General features: G+C 39.2%; 1 protein-coding gene across 1 annotated transcript in view; it reads right to left on the reverse strand.

Moving 5' to 3' along the window:
- The window catches only part of ITGA8 (integrin, alpha 8), a 122,335-nt gene that overhangs the window by 7,767 nt on the left and 94,035 nt on the right, over positions 1 to 20,533 (reverse strand). Inside the window, exons 27-28 of the mRNA XM_009330599.1 lie at positions 17,618 to 17,731; positions 4,539 to 4,640 (exon numbers count right to left, since the gene is read on the reverse strand). Coding sequence (XP_009328874.1) covers positions 4,539 to 4,640; positions 17,618 to 17,731 — 216 coding nt within the window. The remainder of the gene's footprint in view (positions 1 to 4,538; positions 4,641 to 17,617; positions 17,732 to 20,533) is intronic.

The following is a 20,533-nucleotide window of genomic DNA, read 5'->3' on the forward strand; positions in this document are numbered from 1 at the left end:
ACTGGGGTTGTTTAGCCTGGAGAAAAGGAGGCTGAGGGGAGACCTCATCGCTCTCTACAACTACCTGAAAGGAGGTTGTAGCGAGGTGGGTGTTGGTCTCTTCTCCCAAGTAACTAGCGATAGGACGAAAGGAAATGGCCTCAAGTTGCGCCAGGGGAGGTTTAGATTGGACATGAGGAAAAATTTCTTTAGTGAAAGAGTGGTTAACCATTGGAACAGGCTGCCCAGGGAAGTGGTTGAGTCACCGTCCCTTTAAAAGACATGTAGATGAGGCTCTTAGGGACATGGTTTAGTGGGCATGGTGGTGTTGGGTTGATGGTTGGACTCGATGATCTTAGAGGTCTCTTCCAACCTTAATGATTCTATGATTCTATATATAGTCAGTCTCACTCCTGCCTGTGTGCATTACCAGTTGAATGTAATGCCCCTGGGCTGCCTCCTTTTATACTCTATACAAAGACTTGCAGGGCTACTAATGCAATTCCTGGTGAACAGTTTGACACTGCAAGTCCTGAAAACCCACAGAGTTGAGGCAGAAGCTGGAGGGGAAGAAAGAAACAAAGCGTCCTTTCAGTTTTGCCTGCCTTGTTTCACCATTTCCACAGAAGACTGTCCCTCCTCCACCCCATGCTGTCCACAACAGTTTTACATATGATTTGGTTTAAGACAAGTTTGCATTATTCAGCTTGGATTTCTGTTCTTCTCCGTGTGGTAGGTTTAGTACTGCAGGATCAGAGCCAGGGAACGTTTTGGGAGGGATTTATCTGTTTTCATCTATGGTGGCCAATATGAAGAAGTGGAATTTTTACACAAGTGTAGCATGTTGGCTTTCCTTTCCATTCAGGGCTAGAAGACTTTCTTATACTGAACACTGAAAACAGTGGTTGCTTCTCTGTCAGGCTGGTGAAAAGCACACCTCACAGACTTGAGCGGAGCCATCTGACTTTTGGCCTTTCACACTGCTGACCCTCTCACACCTTTTTGTATGCAAAGGGGTGACAAAGAATGCCATTCGGCTCAAGCACTGAGATGAGGGTGAAGCCAACTTGAGAGTTAAAGACAGAGCCTTCATCTGCTATGTGAAATAAAATCCAAGCTTGTCTTAGCACGGACGCTCTCTGATAGTCTTAACTTCAGAATCACTGTTGTGGTTCCATGAAAGTAATTTGTTGCTCATGAAAGTAATTCTATAGGGGGGATTTTATTTTCCTTTTTTTAATGTGTCACAGTCAAGCACATTGTAAGTAAAGAAAAGAAATATTAGGGTTTTTGCCACTGATTTTTGTAGAGTTTGGATTTTGCTTCTGATTTTGGTGCTACTCAATGTAGCTTCAAAATTGTCTTTGATTCCACTGGAAGGCAGCACAATGCAGAGAGAAGCATGTGTGGTAAGATGCCGGTTCATTGGCAGGCCCTCGTGGATAGATGGGAATTAGGTTTTACTGGTGCAAACATCCAGCTTCAATGGTCAGAATGCAGTGTCTGCTAGTGAGATTCTCACCAAGCTATTTTTTCCCCCTTGTCCTTTAAAAGACACACTTAAAAATATAAAATTAACTTCTCCATTGTTTAATCTGCTACTTTAAGAAACAGTAGCTAAATTAATTATTATTCTAATGCTACCCCTTTTACTGCCCATGATGACCTTCCTCTAATCGTTACTCATTTTGCTTACAGACTGAGAAACAGGAACTCTTTAGTACTCCTACATGCTCCCATCCAACCTTTGCAGTGAGATGTTCTTTGTATGTTCTGAAAAAATGCTCAAAATAGAATGTAAAAGCTCCCTTGAGCTTGGAGTCATAATGAATATTGACATTTATGTTTACACTTTACAAATGTTTGTGCAAATATATTTCATAAGGAATATAAGCACATTTAAAATGAAAGTACTCATCACTGTGTAATAGCTAAAAAAGAGTTAAAAGCCTTAGTCTGAAATAAATTTTACTCACTGTAGGACACTGGTCAAAGAGTTTATACTAAAGGCATCTCCTCTGAAGATCCCATCAAGCATTTAAGAAAAGCAATCCTATTTTATTAAACTCCAAAACTTGCTCAAGAATCATAAATTAAAATGGAACAAATTACTGGTTATTCTAACACTATACTTTTTAGAATAAGTATTATTTCGCCTTGCACATGAAATTCATCAAGTAGGATAGTATTATTTACCATAATAATACCTCTAGGAAAAAATGACAATTTCTCTTGAATGATACAGCTGTTAGCAAGGAAATCCAAGCAGTTGTACAATATATAGTTGTAATTCCAAGCCTATCAAAATCAATAGAAATACTTTTATTGATTTCAGTGGATTTTGGTTTAAGCTCCACTAAGTTCCAAGCTAATTTCCTGTTTGATGCCATTTTCACTCTAATGTTTTACTATAAAAGATTTAGATATTCTTACATAACCTTTCACACATCTATGTATAATGACCCTCTGTTCAAGATACAGACCTATATTCCATGATGATGGAAATAAAGACCTCAGTGCTGCAAATATGTAAGCACATACATACATGACTGTGTAGGTTCCCGATGTGTACGGGATTATTTATACCATTGAAATTAAATATATAAATATCAGCCTGCAAAATTGGAACCCAGTGCTGTATGAGTTAAATGAAGGACATATGCTCTGTTCTTTTAGAATATATTCTCTTCACTATATAAACTGTAAGGTGTTAACTGATTATTAAATATATACTTTTGACAATTAATGTTAAAATATTAAAATCTTTATTCCACTTCCACCCTTGCATTGTCTGAAAGAAAACCATAAACTTCCAAATAAATCTTTGGAGACTTTTAAAACACAACCAGTGATCTTTTTCAGAAGGAGCAAAAATATTAAGCATTGCCCAACTTCAAGCAAATATTTCTTCTTGCAAGTGGAACATCAAAAGAGCTTATGCATATAACACTGTAGAGCTGGCAAGCATCCACTGCCATGTCCAGATATGAAACGACATAAAAGCGCTATCATTTTTCAACATTTTACAGTTGCCATTACAGGCATTTTGCTGTAAATCATCTGCAGCAAATAACAAGCATTATACTGGCTGGAGTAAGAGAATAAAATGCTTATCTGATCATTTGGTAGATCATCTGACACTTGTTGAGAACAGCAGGCTATCACCTGGGGTAAAGCACTTCAGTCCAGATGAAGGCACCACTACCAACAGAGTTCTGCACAACATGTGTTTCTGGTATGGAACACATGCTGCAAGAAAATAAAAAGAGCCTGAGTATATCTGTCAGCTTGGAGCCTTTGAACCTTTCTGGATGAATACTGCATCAAGCATCAAACCTCTCTGGTGAAATCATGGTTCTCCTGATGTTAGAGGTTGGAGTCACTGAGCATATAGGACCAAGATTTCACCTGTGTCTTCCCAGAGCAAGTATCAATCAACCATTCAATCTGTGCTTGTTCAAAACAAAACTTTAGAGCCTGTATCCTCTAAAGTATATTCAAAGTAAGCTGTAAAGTGGTTTATTTTGTTGGTTTTCCATATAAGAAAATATTCTGTTCCCTACTACATCTCAACAGGCTAATATGATGTATTTGCACCAGGATTTAACTGGGAAAAGTTTCTACTGAGTTTACCTTTTAAGAGAAGGACTGTAAATGATAAATCTTTATAAAGATGAGAACAATAAGCCTTCAAATTTCAGATTACTCTTCTACTAGAATCAAATTTTGCAGTCATATTTTACTTATTTCCATCAGTAATGACAAAATAGAGTTAATTTTAACCATGGTATTAGACACCATGAGAAGCAAATTCCTTTAAATTGCTCCCCAAACTCAATGCTTTGGCACCAGCAAACAATTAAATCAAACTTACACCTCCAAGATTAATTTTTCATATAATAATCCAGTAATACTACTAAAGTACTGCAAGTAATGCAAGTACTTTAGCATCCACCTATCGATCGATCGATCGATCTATCTATCTATCTATCTATAGGGATTACCAGGTGATTTCATATCTTGCACCTGATGTGCTGTGAGGTGGAAACACTAGAGAGGCATGCAGACCTTTCTGAAAGTCAGGGTATCAAAGAAGCTTAATACAGATAAGAGAGAAGCTGCCATAGATAATCCATAAGCTTGTGTGAGAGAACTGCTGACTGAGAGAAGAGTGAGATCTCTAAACCTGACAGAAACAAGATTTTGGATTTTGCACAAAAATTTCCACCATATCTTTTTTTACCCCAAACAAGGTAATTAGACACTTGCTTTCACAGTTTTGTTGTTTTCTTCTGAGTGAAAAATCCATCCTGATTGCAATAAAGCAGTCTGCACATTAATGCAGCAAGAAATTATTTAAAAATGGAATTAGTATCATATATCAGCAACTTCCACAGAAAGCAATAAAGGTATTTCCTTTAGGTATTATTTCAGGAATTTACACTAGAAACACAGAAAAGACTGATCTCAATATTTTAATCTATAAAAACTTTCACAGCTGTGATCAGAATGACCAAATACATGGGCTTCACACAAAGATATTGTTTTCAGTTACTTACTGCTATGCTTCCCTCGGGTAGCTTTGCTGGTTGCACTTTATATGGCATGCTCTTAACTTCGAAGGACACATTGGAAGAAAGAGTATAGAGATCATTCTTTCTCTGAAATTACATAAAAAAAGAAATTATTAAAACCCATGTTTATACTTAAAAGCATTATGAGAAATAAGCAGAGAAAAAATACAGAGCACTGATTTCCTAAGGCAAAGATGGTTTCTTTTGGTAAAGGGTACAGCCATCCTGGGACCTGTACGTATCTGTGAGACAAACACATAATACAGCATGAAGCTGAAATACAAAGACCGCATGTTCAAATGGGAAAGAAGGGTTAGATATGCAGAAAGACACATACACATATTTCTCTCTGAAATAGGAGACTGGTGAGTTTGAAGCAGGGGGGAAGTTTATGGGGTGTCTATGTTTTAAAGCCTTGCCTCTGCTCACCAAGCCCAACAACAAAAGCGGGTATCTTGAGAAGATTTCCAGGCCTACATTGAGACCCGGCTGGTAGAGCTCCCTGATGGCATTAAAGGAATGGCTGTGCCTTCCCATCAAAGAACAACAATAGGAACAAACTTCTTTGCACTTCACTTAGAGTGTGATCGATTTCCTATTGCAGTAGAGCTCAAAAACCCCAGAACAACTCACCTTGCTTTTTTACTACATTGTGCAAATGCAATAGGAATGCATAGCAGTCATTGTTTAACTGGCTGCCTAGTAAAATTTTTATATAGCTCTCATTAAGCACTTCAACAAACCCAAAGATGTGCAGAGAAAACAAAATGTATCTCTCTGTCAGTTCTCTGTCTTTAATTTATATTTGCTTGTATTTATAAAATATTATTAGATTACATTAGGTATTACCTTCCCTGGTTCAGAATGACTAAAACCTGTTACATCATATAGCTCATGCTGTGACTTTTAGTTAGTGCTTTCACCTCATTTGGAAGCCAGGTAAGCACTGACACACTACATCTGACCAATTGTGTGTCTCATTGTGCTGTTCTGACCTTGACAATAATCTCCCACTCTGTGCAAACTGCCTTGAAATGATAGTTAAATGCTGGTATGTCCACTGAAAAAAAAATCTGCCTAAATCTGTTATGACCTGGCAGAAGCCCTGACATGTGAAAGTGCATGTCCCTTAAAAGAATCTTAATGGTTGCAACATTTACTACAATAGATACAAATATTTTCCACACACATATTTTGAATCCTGTTGAGCTTTCGGCATCATGGATATCTCACTGGAGTTAGTTTTGAAGTCTAAGTACATCAGGTATCAAGTAAATCTTTCAGTTCACTTTGAATTTGATGTGTTGTAATTTCACTGATTGTTATTTTGTACAGACAGAAGATCCTGCACTCAAACTACATCCTCTTTTTCATTGTTTTATCCCAAGGAAGAATGGCTGAGTGGTTACCATGCTCTTCTGGAAGATAACAAATCTGTTTCTAATTCCATCTCTGCAGCTGATTTTTTGGGTGACACTACATGCAACTTATCTTGTATATCCCATCCCATGTAAAGTTGGGGTAATGATACGGATCTCCTTTGAAAGTGTTTTTATATGCTCTGAAAAGCATTAGATAGCTAAGTGCTAATAAGTCCACTGGAATCCAGAGGGCTAGGAATTATGACTATCATTATATCCCTTTACATTACACTCCTTGAGGTAAATAACTTTAATCTTTTGTATGACAGTATTTCTGAAGCCTTTAATCATTTTTGCTACCTGTCTCAATCCTTTCTGAAGTATGATGACCAGAATCCAACACAGTATTTGACTACTGATTTATGGAAAGACAGAGCCTTGTGAGTAAAGCAATCTTTAATTTTGGCACCAGCTGCATACAGTCCAGTGTATTTGGAATGTCACTGTCACTTCCTAAATTGCCTTCTGCAAAACTCTTTCTCCTTCTGCTTCTGGCATATTTAGGAGTTCTGCTCCATTGATGAGACTTGGTTCCTATGTAATTACTCAGCATCTTTCCCTCCCTGCTGGGTGGTGGTTTCTTCTGGAATTTCCTCTTGCATCAAAGGCATAAACAATCTCTAAGAAATGCTTCTCCCTTTTCAGCTGTTTTGTGGAGCAAAGACTGAGGTAAGAAGATCCCATGATAATTTGGGCTACTGTTTCTTTCCTTCACTGATGGAGAAAGGTTTGTTTGTGAACATGACCTGAAATAAGCATAGCCTAAACCTGGGAGCCAGTATGGATGTAGTTGGATGACCATGGCCCAACTAAAGTTTTCACAGAACTGCTGAGGTTGGAAGGCATCTCTGGAGATCGTCTATTCCAACCACATGCTCAGAGCAAGGTCAACTAGAGCAGTACCCTCAGGGCCATGTCCAGCTGGGTTTTGAATATCTCCAAGAATGGAGACTCCACAAACTCTAGGAGCAACCTATGCCAGTGTTTGACTACCTTCACAGTAAAAAGTTTTTTCTTATGTTTGAATGGAATTTCCTGTATTTCAAATTGTGCTTCTTCCCTCTTGTCCTGTAATTGAGAAGAGCCTGGCTCTGTCTTCTTTACTCCCTCCTATCAGATGTTTATACACACTGATAAGATCCCTCCTGAGCCTTCTCTTCTCCCGACTGAACAGTCCCAGCTCTCTCAGACTCCCCTTGTCCATCAGAAGCTCCAAAACCTTAACCATTGTTGTGGCCCTTAGCTGGACTTGCTCCAGTATGTCCACATCTCACTTGTCCCAGGAAGACCAGGACTGGACACAGCACTCCAGATCTCTCACCAGTACTGAGTAGAGGGGAAGAGTCACCTCCCTCGACCTGCTGGCAACGCTTTTCCTAATGCAGCCTAAGAGGCTGTTGGCTTTGCTGCAAGGGCACACACAGTGGGCTCATGTTCAGCTCGGTGTCCACCAGGACCCCCAGATTTTTTGCTAGAACACTGCCTTCCAGCTGGTTGGCCCCCAGCCTGTACTGGTGTGTAGGGTTATTCCTCCTGTGGTACAAGACTTTGCATTTCCCTTTGTCACACTTCATGGAATTCCTGCCAGCCCACTTCTCCAGCCTGTCGGGGTCCCTCTGAAGGGCAGAGGGTACAACCATCTGGTGTAACAAACACTCCTTCCACTCTTTATCATCTGCAAACTTGCTCAGAGTGGTCCGATGTTAAACAGTATTGGCCGCAGTATTGACCCCTGGGGTACACCATTAGTGATGGACCTCCAGCTGGACTTCGTGCTGCTGATCACAACACTTTAAGCCTGGCAGTTCAGTCTGTTTTGAATCTACCTCTCTGTCCACCTATCTTCATTCATTTTGACAGTGTCAAAAACCTTGCTAAAGTCAAGATAAAAAACAATGACTGCTCTCCCCTCGTCCACCAAGATGAACCTCATTTATCTCATTGCAGAAGGCTATCAGGTTGGTCAGGCATGACTTCCCCTTCGTAAATCCACACTGACAATTCCAAATCACCTTCTTGTTCTTCAGATGTTTGCAAATGGCTCCCAGATTTTTTTTCTCCATCACCTTCTCAGGGATTGAAATGAGGCTGACTGGTCTGTAGTTCTCCGTATCCTCCTTCTTGAAGATTGGTGTGACATTTGCTTTCTTCCAGTCCTCAGGAACTTCCCCCAATCACCATGACCTTTCTAAGATAATTGAAAGTGGTCTCGCATTGACATTGGCCAGCTCCCTCAGCACTTGTAGGTGTATCCTGTCAGGTCCCTTGGACTTTGTGTGTCCCATTTGTTTCAATGTTTCCCTAACCTGATGTTCCGCCACTGAAGGTAAATTTTCATTGCTGCATGTTTTGTCTCTGGTTGCAGAGGCCTCGGATTACTGTACGCAGATTTTACCAGTAAAGACCACAGTGAAGGAGGCATTGAGTAACTTGGCCTTTTCCATGTCCCATTCAGCAGAAGACCCATGTTTTCCCTAGCCTTCCTTTTGCTGCTGATATACTTATAGAAGCTTCATTGATGCCCTTTAAGTCCCTTGCTAGGCTCAGAAAGTGTTGCTATATTCCCCACCCAGTCCCTGCCCTGGGTCAACTGACTCTGCTTCTACCTCTTTTATGTTTCCTTTCTGTGTTTGAGTTTTAGCAAGAGCTCCTTGTTCATCCATGCAGGCCTCCTGCCACCTTGCTTGACTTCCTGCATGTCAGGATGGACTGTTCTTGAGCTTAAAGGAGGTGATCCTGGAGAATCAACTAGTTCTCCTGGACCCCTCTTTTCTCCAGAATCATCTCCCATGGAGTTCTTCCAAGCAGATCCCTGAAAAGGCTGATGCCTGCTCTCTTGAGGTCCAGGGTTGTAGTTCTGGGATTTGCCTTGTCCATTCTGTCTTCTTTTTAAACAACTAGTTTTCTCTTCAAATATGTGAGTGTTTACTGGTGACATGAAGCCAGCACATTTATTGCCTTCTGGAACTTATTTGGCTATGCCATAATTTTGTTCTTTTAATATATTGAGAGCAGCCGAATGTTTATTATCAGGACATTTAACCTCTCCTTGGGGCTTATATTAGAAATGAGCAATATGAAGAAAACTGCCTCATGTGACTACATAGGGATAGTCAAATCAGCTCCTTAACATAGATGGCATCTAATGAAAAAATACCTTTTCTATTAACGATGTTTGAAATGAAAAATTAGACCAATTTAATATTAGACTTGGCAAATAAGTATTTTTTATACACTTTCATGGTGCTAAACAACTATGAGATGGTTTTCAGAAAAATAATTTTTCCTTATCACACTAATTATTTTCCATTTTCAGACTCAAGACATTCTTCATCTTTTATTCTACAGCACTAGACTTCTCACACAAAGTCCCAGCATGTTTCTGTAGTTGTGCAATGATTTGCATTCAGAAAAAAGCCTGAAAAAAGCCTTATGTTTTCAGTTCTAAGCAATTCATATTAAGCAGGATTCTGGATACGATTTATATGATTTATAAAAGTAATCTGTAATGGAGAGGGCAGGGTATGTTATATTATTAAAGAAGTAGACATTAGACACACAGCCTGATTGGCTAAGGTACAGCTAAGGCATTAACTCTCTTCAAACATCACATAAGGAAACACAGCACTCATGGAAAAATAAATCCTTTCACCTACTATACATGGCTTATTTAATTTTCAGCTTATATCAGCAATAAGAACATCGGGGAGGGTACTTCCTGTGGATTAATGCTTGGCTGGGGTTAATAACCTTGGGTTGTGCCCACAGCTATCAACTCTCCTTGACCCTTCATTAGGCTCCTGGAAATGCTGCACATCTCCATTGCTTTACAGGAATGGAGTAAAAGACTAAGGAGTTTTTCCTGCATTCACAGAATTATGTGTTTGTGGCAAAGGGCTTTAAAATAATGACTGTGGTCAGCATCAGTTGCAAACAGGATTTTTACTTGTACCAACACCTTGGAGATACGGACAGCTGTCTCTCCTACAGCCTTATTTATAATTCTCAAGTCATTTGTGAGAAACAGCATTTCTTTACCATATCATTTTTTAAATAGCATATGTTTAAATATTCAGTGTTTACTGGAAGCAGCAGGACCTGAGGTTTGCAATTCAAGCTGAGGACTTCATCATGGCTCAGAGGAAAGGGAGGAAGGAATTTGGTATTTGTGAATGTCAGTGCCTAAAGACCAACAGTAGGGAGCTCAGCACTAGCTACATTGGCCTTTTGAGGTTCCCCTTGTGGTACAACAAGCAGACCCTTCTCTTGTGTGCTTCGCTGAGACAGTAGTTTGCCAATATTCTGGTAAGTAGGCAAAACATGGCCATCCCCTGTGTTGCCTGGGTGGTAGATCCCTGCTGGTGTATTTATTAAGGCTGCTCTCTCTCTCCACACTTTTGTTTTCCAAATAGATTTTTGAACTGAAACCTTTGTTTTCTTTAACAGTTGCGAGACACAGAAGCATCCAGAAATGAAGGAAAGTCTTCCCAATAAATATCCAGCACAGTGTTGCCCTAAGTACAATTGAGACAAACAGAAATAATGTGGGAAGTGCTGGAAAATCTTGGACAATTTGAAGGAGAGTTCTCCAGGCTCCAGTGGAATGCTGGTGGTTTCTTGCAGGAAGCTCAGGCAAAGATCTGAAGTCTCCCCAAAGCATCTTTAAGGCATATGAAGGCCTCTTAGTCAGAGATCAGACTAAAATGCAGGGACAAATCTGGCCCACAGGGAGCTAGACTGAGGGTAGGAGGAACAAAACTTTTTTGTTTAAGTTTTAAGAGTTTAACTACTGGAGAGACTCCCCAGACTGACTTTGTTCCACTGCCTCTGTAGAGCATTGTTCAACTTCTCCGAAATACTTTTTTTCTGCTTAGATGTAGCCCAGTGAAGTCACCCTAACTGAAGGGCATGTACTTTCTCTATTGCAAGCTGCATGCTGCGGTGGAATTTTCCCCCCAGAACTTACGTCTGTTGCATATAGAGTTCAGTGCTGTTATAACAATATTGGCCCTGCTTGATTAAAACTTGTTTCCCTTCGTGTCTGCTGGAGTCTGGCACATTTTAGAGACAAGAGGGTAAGCAATATGGTGTTACCTTTTAAATATATGCTTTGGGATTCATTAACTTGCTTTCTTTGACCCATACCTCCAAAAACCTGAACTACTGCCAATAAATAGAGTAGCTTACATAAACGCTGAGAGTAGAGGTCATACAGCTATTTGTTCTTGTATTAATTTGTTCAAAAATGTACGTATGACTCTGCGCATGGTCAAAAAGTACTTGTGCTATTTGTAACGAGGGTATGTCCACCCAAATGTATCTGTGACCAAATACAAAACAACTTATCTGAAAATCAATGCTTCCTCATCTCTATCACTAACTTCTTACACTTCACATATTATATCTTTTCCATTCATTTAAACAGACTATTTTAAATTATAATAGAGGCAGATATTTTGTTGTGATTTCAGAACACTTTAATATACAGATTTTAATGGTTATTGATTTAAGATGTTTATTTCTTCATATACCTAATGTTACCTATACTTTAGCACATCTAGCAAGAGTCTCATGTTCTGCTCTTGTTAACATTTTGACATTATTTTAAATAACAATGAATGAAAACAAAACTAGCCCACACCCAAAAAAACTCCAGCTAGTTCAGCCCAGTGCCAAGGTCTCTTTCTTTCTAGCCTTCACTCCACATAAACAATCAAATCCAGCATAATACAGTATTTTTGGCCACACACAGATTTCTTTTTTACTTATTTTGTTTTTTTCAAATAACGGTTGTTTGACGTAAAGGCAAATTTCTTTGACGACTTCCTCCTTTTGTTATTACATGTGGTTCGAAGGGCAATGCATCAAATTTATGGCCTTTAATTCTCAGTCTGAATTAAAATAATCTACTTTACTTAAACTTCCATATATGGCTTACATATGGCAATTAGTGCCAATCACCAAGATCTCTCTCTCACTAATTTTTCTGGTGCTTCCCCACTTCCATCCATGGATAGTGAATTTAGGCTGGCTGCAGATTTATGCTTTGAAAACACTAAGCAAGCTTCCCTTGACTGAGATGTTTTCCACTGGGCACAGAAAGAGGTTCTGTGCTGAGGACAGAAATTATTGTTCCTTGGGGTCATATCCCACTTACAGATGGAATAATTGCTCCCATAGTAAAGAGGAGAGGGAGAAAAGTAATTCAATAAAAGAGCCTATACAAAAGCTAGAACTTTCACCTGTCTTGGACCACCTCCACCAGTTCACCTCTGTTCTGACTTCCAAGCCTCTGCAGACACACCCGTGCTGCACAGAGGACAGTCTGTGTGGCCCCACTGCACTGGTTATCTGCATTCTGCCTCCAATGGCCTTTGTGCAGCTAAACCGAATCCTAGTCCCAAAAGCATTATCTGGCCTAGAGGATTCCTTGACACTAAAAAAAGTCTCTGAGTTCACCAGGAGTAAAATATGGAGATTCTCACCAAAATTTCTCATCAAGGAATTACGATTAGAGCATACACTCTAACAGTGATGATAGCTCCAGGTGCTAGGCAATGAAGGCAAAGGGAGATGAGAGGACTGGGAGGACTCCTAGCTGATGGCCCAAAATAACAAGGTATTACATCAGGTTCTTTCTCATTTTCTATACCCTTCCAGACCGCTCGATATCTTTTTATGCCCTTGTAGAGGTGCAGCTTCAGCAGAAGGGAGCACCATCATTCTATAAAACAGGGATGTGGGGTTTGTCAAGCTGAGGAGGGAAGTGAATTCACATCTTCCAGTCATGAATTCTCTAATCATTAGGCTGCCAGCTCTAGCTTCTGCCACTGAATATTGAATAAACAAAGTCCTCCTTAAGTCTTTCAACTAATGCTGTAGGTACCTCCCGAGTAATTTTTTGATTCTGCCTTCTGAGAGGGTGGGAATATTCCTGCTTAATCCTGATTTGGGTGCCTATCCTCCTGTTCAGTGATAGCCCTCATGCACCACCCTGATGGTTAGTGCAAGTCAATTTGTCTGAGGTACCTCATTGCCTCTGTATGCTGTATAGGGAGCCTAGGCATTTAGTTCCAGGTTTTGGATTCCAGTCTGGGGCCAGGCACTTAAGATGTGGGTGTTGCAGCACTCATCACCTTTATTATGTCAAGCATATATTTCCATATTTAGGCATCTAAAAAGAAACAGGAGCAGTGTATGTTCAGAAACACTGAAATAACAAGTATTTAACAGAGAAGCCAAAACATGGCTTTGTATACTAAGGGAGCACCCGATTACAGTGTGTCTGCCATGTTTCTGTTACTTTTCAGCTTTCTCAGATTAAAACTAGATTTTTCTCCCTTCTAGCTATTAAAGTTCATGCAGTCAGGGGTGCCAAATTCAAATATCTGGAACTGTCTAAAAGTCAAGAGAGAAACAATACAATTATATTCAATAAAATGAAAAGAAAATAAAATAAACTTTAAACCTCTTGGGAACCTTGCACACCCTCTGTGGTTTTTTTACATTACTGCCTCCCTAAGCTCTCCCAGAACGAGATCTTTATTGTTGTGAGGAACTTTCAATACAGGCTGAAATAATAGTCAAGAATGAGCTGAGTTCCACTTCCCACAGTGCTATAAGTGTCCAAAGAGCTTGGAGCCTGGAAGGATGTCACAAATCAGACAGATGGCACAGATTCATCATTTAGAAATACATTTTCAAAACAGATGTTTAACTAGCCAACTCCTGAGTCTTATAGTAAAAAGGACCCATCAGAGTTCAATGAACGCTAAGCAAGATCTCCTTGGATCTCCCTCTGATGCCTCAGAAATACCATGATTAGACAAATGGGGACATAATAGAGCCCTAACAGAACACAACGTAACATAACCATGTAAGGTTGTTTCTCTTTTGTATGACTCAGGCTATTATTTGCTCGATCAGCAAGTCTGAATCCAAAAGTCAGCTTTACTAGAGGGTTCATATTTACAGCCAGGCTTTGAAGTTAATCCAAAAAAGTCTGTGATTCTTCTTGGCCTTTGCACAATGTCTGTCTCTATCTTTGTTGGCTGGTTGGGAAATTTGGGCTGCTTATTTACTCAAACATGTCTAATCATTGCATGTCATTTAACTGTTATTTGTTGTGGGAGTTTGGGTTTTAAGGTGACAGATCACAACTGTCAAGAGGCAAAAGGGTCAGCTGTTGTCAGTTAAACTAAGTGGAGGAGGAAGGAGTCACTCAATACATGACTGATCTTTTGTGGCAACAAAATATACAGGCTCATCCATATAACTTCAATGAGAAACATGAATTATTTCATCCTAGCATTAATCAATCACTTTCAATCAAATTCTCATCAGGTTTGCATTGGCATATCTATGAGAAGAAAATACATAATGACAGTGTGTTCTCAGCTTTAATGAGCACAAACAATTTCTTCTGCAGATGATCATATCTTCATTTAGATTACAACACAGTTGAGGAATGTTGTACGTCACCATTGTCCTGCTTTCTTTGGCATATGAAAATTTTGTACATTAATTGCATGTGCAAAAGAGTTTGGGATGTTGCTGTAGAGACAGCAGCTTTTCCTCTAAGTGTCTTTACTAAACCATGGCTGTGGGGTTCAGTCTGGCCCTTGAACAGTCCTTCCTGGTTCAGAATCACCACGCCCTGATTATTTTAACTGTATTTTAATCCTCAGTTTGAATCTGCAGATTTCAGCCTAGCTAACAGCAATTGTTTTTAAGGTATACTTTAGTTTACTTCTGGAATAACCTTAGGAACTAGAAGTTTACAGGCTTAGTAAGAGCAAATTATGCCCTTTTTAGGAAAGTAATTATGCTCTACAGTCTTTTATGGTGATGGCTGTATAACTGTTAATTTTAAAAGGGACTGTGAAAAAGGGAACTGTTGTGAGGAGAGTAGGAGGAAGGCAACCACATCCCATCACACTTTTTGCCCTCTCTCTTTTCTCAATATATAAGTTTGCATGTGAAACAGGGGTCATGTTATTCTGGCAGCTTCTTAGATGTAAATGGGAGGATGCAACTGTTCTCTGGGGACTACCCTTTTATACTTCGAAAAAAATCCTGTTGCTTTAAGTGGAGTTTTCTGAGCCTTTACAATGCTTCTAAGTTACTACCTGAAGGAAACAGAAATGCTTTCTACGGATACAGATAAAAGGTAAAATTATCACAGCCCATAAAAAGCCTTGTTTGGTAGCAAGGGTGTGTAAGGACAGCGGAGTAAGCAAAAGATGTACTTGTAGGAGTGTTTGCCATGAGGTCTCTGCACCCAGGGAGCCTACAAGATGACTCATCCTTGCTCCTGCCCACAGGTTGGTGTAAGGTTCCACCTCTGCCTTGAGCTCACTGAGTGAACGGAGGTACAGGAATAGCAAGCAGGATTTGTTAAGGAGCAAGGAGGAAATAAAGGGACTGCAGGACTGGCATTGCCTGGTGTGTTTGCACACGCCTGTGTCCCAAGGCATCCAGATCAGAAGGAGGGCGGAGAAAGGTGTTTCAAATCAGCTGCATAAAGCATCCTCTAAAGATACCTCTCTGTCTTGCCACTGGCTACAGAGTTAGGCAACCACCTTTGGCATCTAACTTTCAAATGACTAAAATTAGGTAAGATGAGTCCCACTGCTCCTGCATTAAACATGCCACTGAATTTCATGCAGTTATCCTTCCTCTGAACCTAAGTCAGCCTAACTAAGCTTATATTCTAGAAAAAGATTCTGTCTTTATTAAGAGACACTAAGAAAAGGAGATTTCATGTCTTCTGTAGCTAGTTTGTTCCATCACAACCAAAATCCCAGAGAAACACTCTTTGTTTCTCACTAAATTTGTTTAGCTTTAATATTTTATAGTTATTTCTTGTTACATACTAAACTGGACTTAGAAAAACTTTTATGAGGCTAATTCCCACTGAAATAGCTGTAAATAACCTAGAAAATTGGCATCTAAGGATCTGTGCAAGGGGTTTGTAAGATCTTTGCAAAAGCTTACACCAGAAGATGTCCATCCCAGTTACCCAGATTTGGAAGGACAGAGAGACATCCAAGCTGTCAAGCTTTTGGGCTTAAATTTGAACGAGGGCCTGCCCTTTTTTCCCGCTAGCAGATGACTCACTGAGCAAACCCAAATGAAGAACCTCCAGTCTAGCCTTTCAAACACATTAGCTAAATATGCCTCCTCTTAAAAACATTGTATTTGTGTTAAGGGAACTGAAGAGAGGATATGAAAGTTTCTTGGGATTGATAATAGAAAAAAAATGTACTGACAAATCAGGAATTAATTCACCTAGTATCTGAAAGGATGTCCTTTGCTACTGAGCTAGACAGAAATCACTTTCTCTCAAGCAAGACCAGATAGTTCTCTTCATAATGGTGCTAATAGCTGTTGCAGAAGAAACACAGAATGTGACCTTAAGTCCTGACAGATAGGTAGAAAACATCTTTCAAGTCATCCTTTCGGTAACTACTGCCATAGTCCAGTACACTAAGAGAGACCCATGACCTCCAAAGTATGCACCCATTGTGAATTTGGAGCCATGATAGTTAGCTATTGAGCTGACATTGAACTTTCCATAAATACTGTCCCATCTGCTCTCGTTTCTCCAGAAAAGCAAGTTAAGCGAGGAAGAATTTCTTTTATCTACTTTCACATTTGAGAAAAGGGAGAAATTAACTTAAAAGGTGTGAGGAGCTTAATTTAAAGTTCCCGTTGTAAGCCGAAGATCCTCAATTCTTCTCTTGCTAGGGTAAGAGGTACTGTGGGGATAAATCATTCTTCTCCCACAGCTATGGGGAACACAGGAAGGTTCTTGCATTCCGGGTAGAAAGGCGGGGGAATTCTAAATTCCTTGAAGGAGGAAGGTGATAATCAATCAGTTTGCTCAAGATAGGATCTGCAGTTATTTCCTAGTAACAGCAAACTGAATTATAAATTTCTCAATGTACTGCCCAGTGTTAAAGATATGACAACCACATAGTACTACAGACACATGGCCAGCTGCGAGGTAACAGCTCACAGTGCAAACCCTCTGCCTTATGCAGTTCAAATACAATTCTGAGAGCAGATGAAGTTGGAAGTGCAAGAATTTGCAAAAGAAGTTCATTTTTTCCATGGTCTGCACTGTCCCTTCTTTTTAGTGGTAAGACACAGACTGTCACTATATGAGTGTTTTATGTCATATCAGCTTGATACATATTACTCTTCCCTAGATTAATGGAGAATGAATAACAATGAATTTTTAAGCTGGACACAGTGTACACCACCTACTGTTTGGCTCCAAGAAAAACCTTTCATCGAGAAAGATGTGATGAATGCAGAGCATGTCATGGAGACCTAAGAGATTTGGGCCACTACAGGAAAGCAGAAACAAAACCAGGAAAGATGTTTAAAAGTAATCTTGGAATTTTCAGGTAAGATTCAGGACATGAATTTGAGAGGCAGTGATAGTGAGAAAAAGAAAAGTAAACAGCATGCATGTGACCTGAACAGGAACCAGTGAGATGTTATCTTCAAAGAAAGTGATAGCAAAAAGGATTTGCATTTGGCCCATTTAATTTAATAATTTTCATTCTTAAATATCTGGTCAAATAAAAGATGCAGGGGTCTTTGTGTATAGAAAGAGATTTTTGTGTGCATTACCTCCAGGAATGTTTGGGCCCATAGCCGGGACCTGATTTTTAGCGCTGCACTCTTCCCTCTTTCCAGTTGTCCCACAGTGCACGAAATTAGGATGCACTTCACATTTGTACAGTTCTGTGTACAAAATAAAGGCAAGTCATACCTATGCTTTAAAAATGTATATAATCACTTTCAAATGCTATAAATTAGCATAACAAATCAACTTTCCCTTAAAGAGATAAGTAGTCTGAAATCAGTAATTTCATCTAATATACATGAGATACCCCATGAGTCATTGTGAGAACTACAAACCGAGGGGGAGATTCTTTTTGCACCACCAATGAATACAACCACCTACCTGTAGTAATGAAAATAAAAGCAATAATTTTCAACAATATCTAGTCTGAAGGACTCTTAAAATGTCCATGTACTTATCAATTCTTTGAAGCATGTGCTTTGTCTTTTTCTATCAGTCATTTTGTGATTTCAACACTTTTTTTTTCTGTTCTCTATGCCTGAAGTCTTTATTTATGTTCCTGAATCTGTCCCCTCTTCTAACTCTACTGGTTTTCTTACTGATATTTACATTATAGCAGCCAGAACATTTGCTGAGATTCGTTAGTTGCTCTACTTGAAGCTTGCTGTCCATGAAATGTTCCTGATGAGTTGTGATTCTGGCTAATACACAGGGTTGAAGACAAAAGCCAAGCAATGCAACTCAAAACTGTATACTCTGTTAAAGACTGCCAGAAGAATGCCACAAAAGAAGTTAAAAGCTGACTGGAAGCCACTGAAGGGAATGAGCAGAGTCTCATGGGGTAACCACAGAAATGATGTGGTTGGTTGGGGCGTAGAAAGGAAGAAAGATCTCATAGAAAAATGATTAAAAGTGTGTGTAAAAAAATGTATAGGTTCATATATACAAATGGGTTTTACCTGAAAAGTTTTGGTTTGATTCAGGAGAAAGGCTGAGGTTTTAATTGATTCATATTTTTATAACAAAGCAGAGAATCCTTCCCTTACAGATGCTTTATTGACACTCATGACAGAAGGTCTTGTGACCTCGAAAGCAAAGCTAAGTTTTCACAAGTACATTCCCTCGGGAGAGTGAGAATGGCTGCACTACCAAAGCCCTACTTCAGAAAATGAGATGATGATGTATGTAACAGATCTGAAAACACCCTTAAGGAATCCTCTATCTTTATAGACAGCTTTCCCCACAAATCTCTACCTTATTACAAGTTAAGTAGAAGCTGTATGCTTAATCACTGTTTTCTAAATCTGCCTGAAAATGAAACTGTAAACCCTGGAACTTGCAACTATAAACCTTTTTTTAAAATGAATATTTCAAAGTATCTGTTTATTTGGCTTTTCATATTTAAACATCCTCCAACCAGATTTATTTATCTTGCAGGAAGGAGGAGAGCTGTTTTCATTAATCATAGTGGCCAAAACCACATATTAAAAAAATAAATCATTAGTATGCAAAAAAGTCTGCTTTTGGCTGACATTTTAGGACCTGAACACATATTTCTATTTTTCTTAGTAATGCATTTAGCCTGTCGTGATTTTCAGAACACTGTAACATTAGAACTAATGGAAGAGAAACCAAATGTTTAATAAATGGTATAAATAGAATAAGAGGTTCTCAGAACATTTTTCCTCTCTGTGAAAATGCTTTGATGAAAATGAAATTAACTTAAAATTTCTGAAAAAAAAAATACAAATTTTAACAAAGAATGACCTTTGGCTAATCAGTCATTTTCCGGAGCAACATTCACTTTCCATGTATACTTCAAATGTATCAAAAAAAATTCAGATTTTGTGGATCTGTAGTATGCAATGCTAAAGGCACATAGAAGTGGGACACCTTTCTAACTGAACAAATGATATATTGCTTTTCTATGCCCATCCTGAAGAAGTCCTGCTATATATCCAGTGGTAAGCACTGTACCTAATCCTATCCTAATTTGTGCTTATCAAAAGCATATTGTACTAGAAGACTGCTCATCATAGTGCCAATTTTATATTACTAAGTACTCAGCTAAATACTGTCTACTTCAAGCAGCTGAAAAATCTCTGCTTCGTATTTTAAGACGCAGACACAGTACATACTGAAGAACTTTGTTAACCACTTTCTGTTGCTGTAGTAATTTCTATGTTGGCAGCATATGAGACTAATCACTGAGAAAGATAACTGATAATTAAGGTATTACTGAAGAATGGATTAAGTGTTCTGTGGTATTGACTGGTATGTCTTCGAAAGCCCAGGCATTTTCCCTTCAGCCCCAGTGGAATCAGATTCTTCCCAGGGTATTAGGTTGATGAAAGAATTACATAGGAATCAACAGTGATTATTGTTTAAAATGGGTTCATCTGTGATTTTGTTCTTAATAACATTATGGTATTCATTACTTTCAGATTCTATCTTCTTCCTGTTACAAAAATGGCCAAATTAACTTTCAGAAGCAGCATAATTATTCTATTACTCCAGAATACTTAGGTCTGTGAGGTTCTTTTCTTCCTACCAAATTCTAGTGATGTCAAAGAATTCAAACATGAGCTTGCAGTAAACAGCTTAATAAGAGACTGGACAGCATGAAAGAAACTCTGCCTGAGGTTCATAAAAATAAATGGAAAGCACTGACTGCATGAATCCCACGACTGACCTCAAGGTCACCGAGTCTGAACACAGCCTCTAGGCAAGGGGACCTGATACCTACAATGCTGAAGTATGCTGAGGATGGATCATCGAATGCAGGAATGAAAAAACCCTCGACCTTCTGAAAATACAGCCAAGTCCAAATACTCAGGTACCAGACTGACTAATCAGAACTATTTTCCTGGGAGAGACATCTTTGCTCTTGCTCCAGCATTGTCTGGAATGTTAAAAACGCAGTGACCTGTCCCATTTGCCTTGCTTGTGGTACTGTAAAG

Source organism: Pygoscelis adeliae, unplaced genomic scaffold (genome assembly GCF_000699105.1).
Source record: "Pygoscelis adeliae isolate BGI_AS28 unplaced genomic scaffold, ASM69910v1 Scaffold27, whole genome shotgun sequence".
Lineage (NCBI taxonomy): Eukaryota > Metazoa > Chordata > Aves > Sphenisciformes > Spheniscidae > Pygoscelis > Pygoscelis adeliae.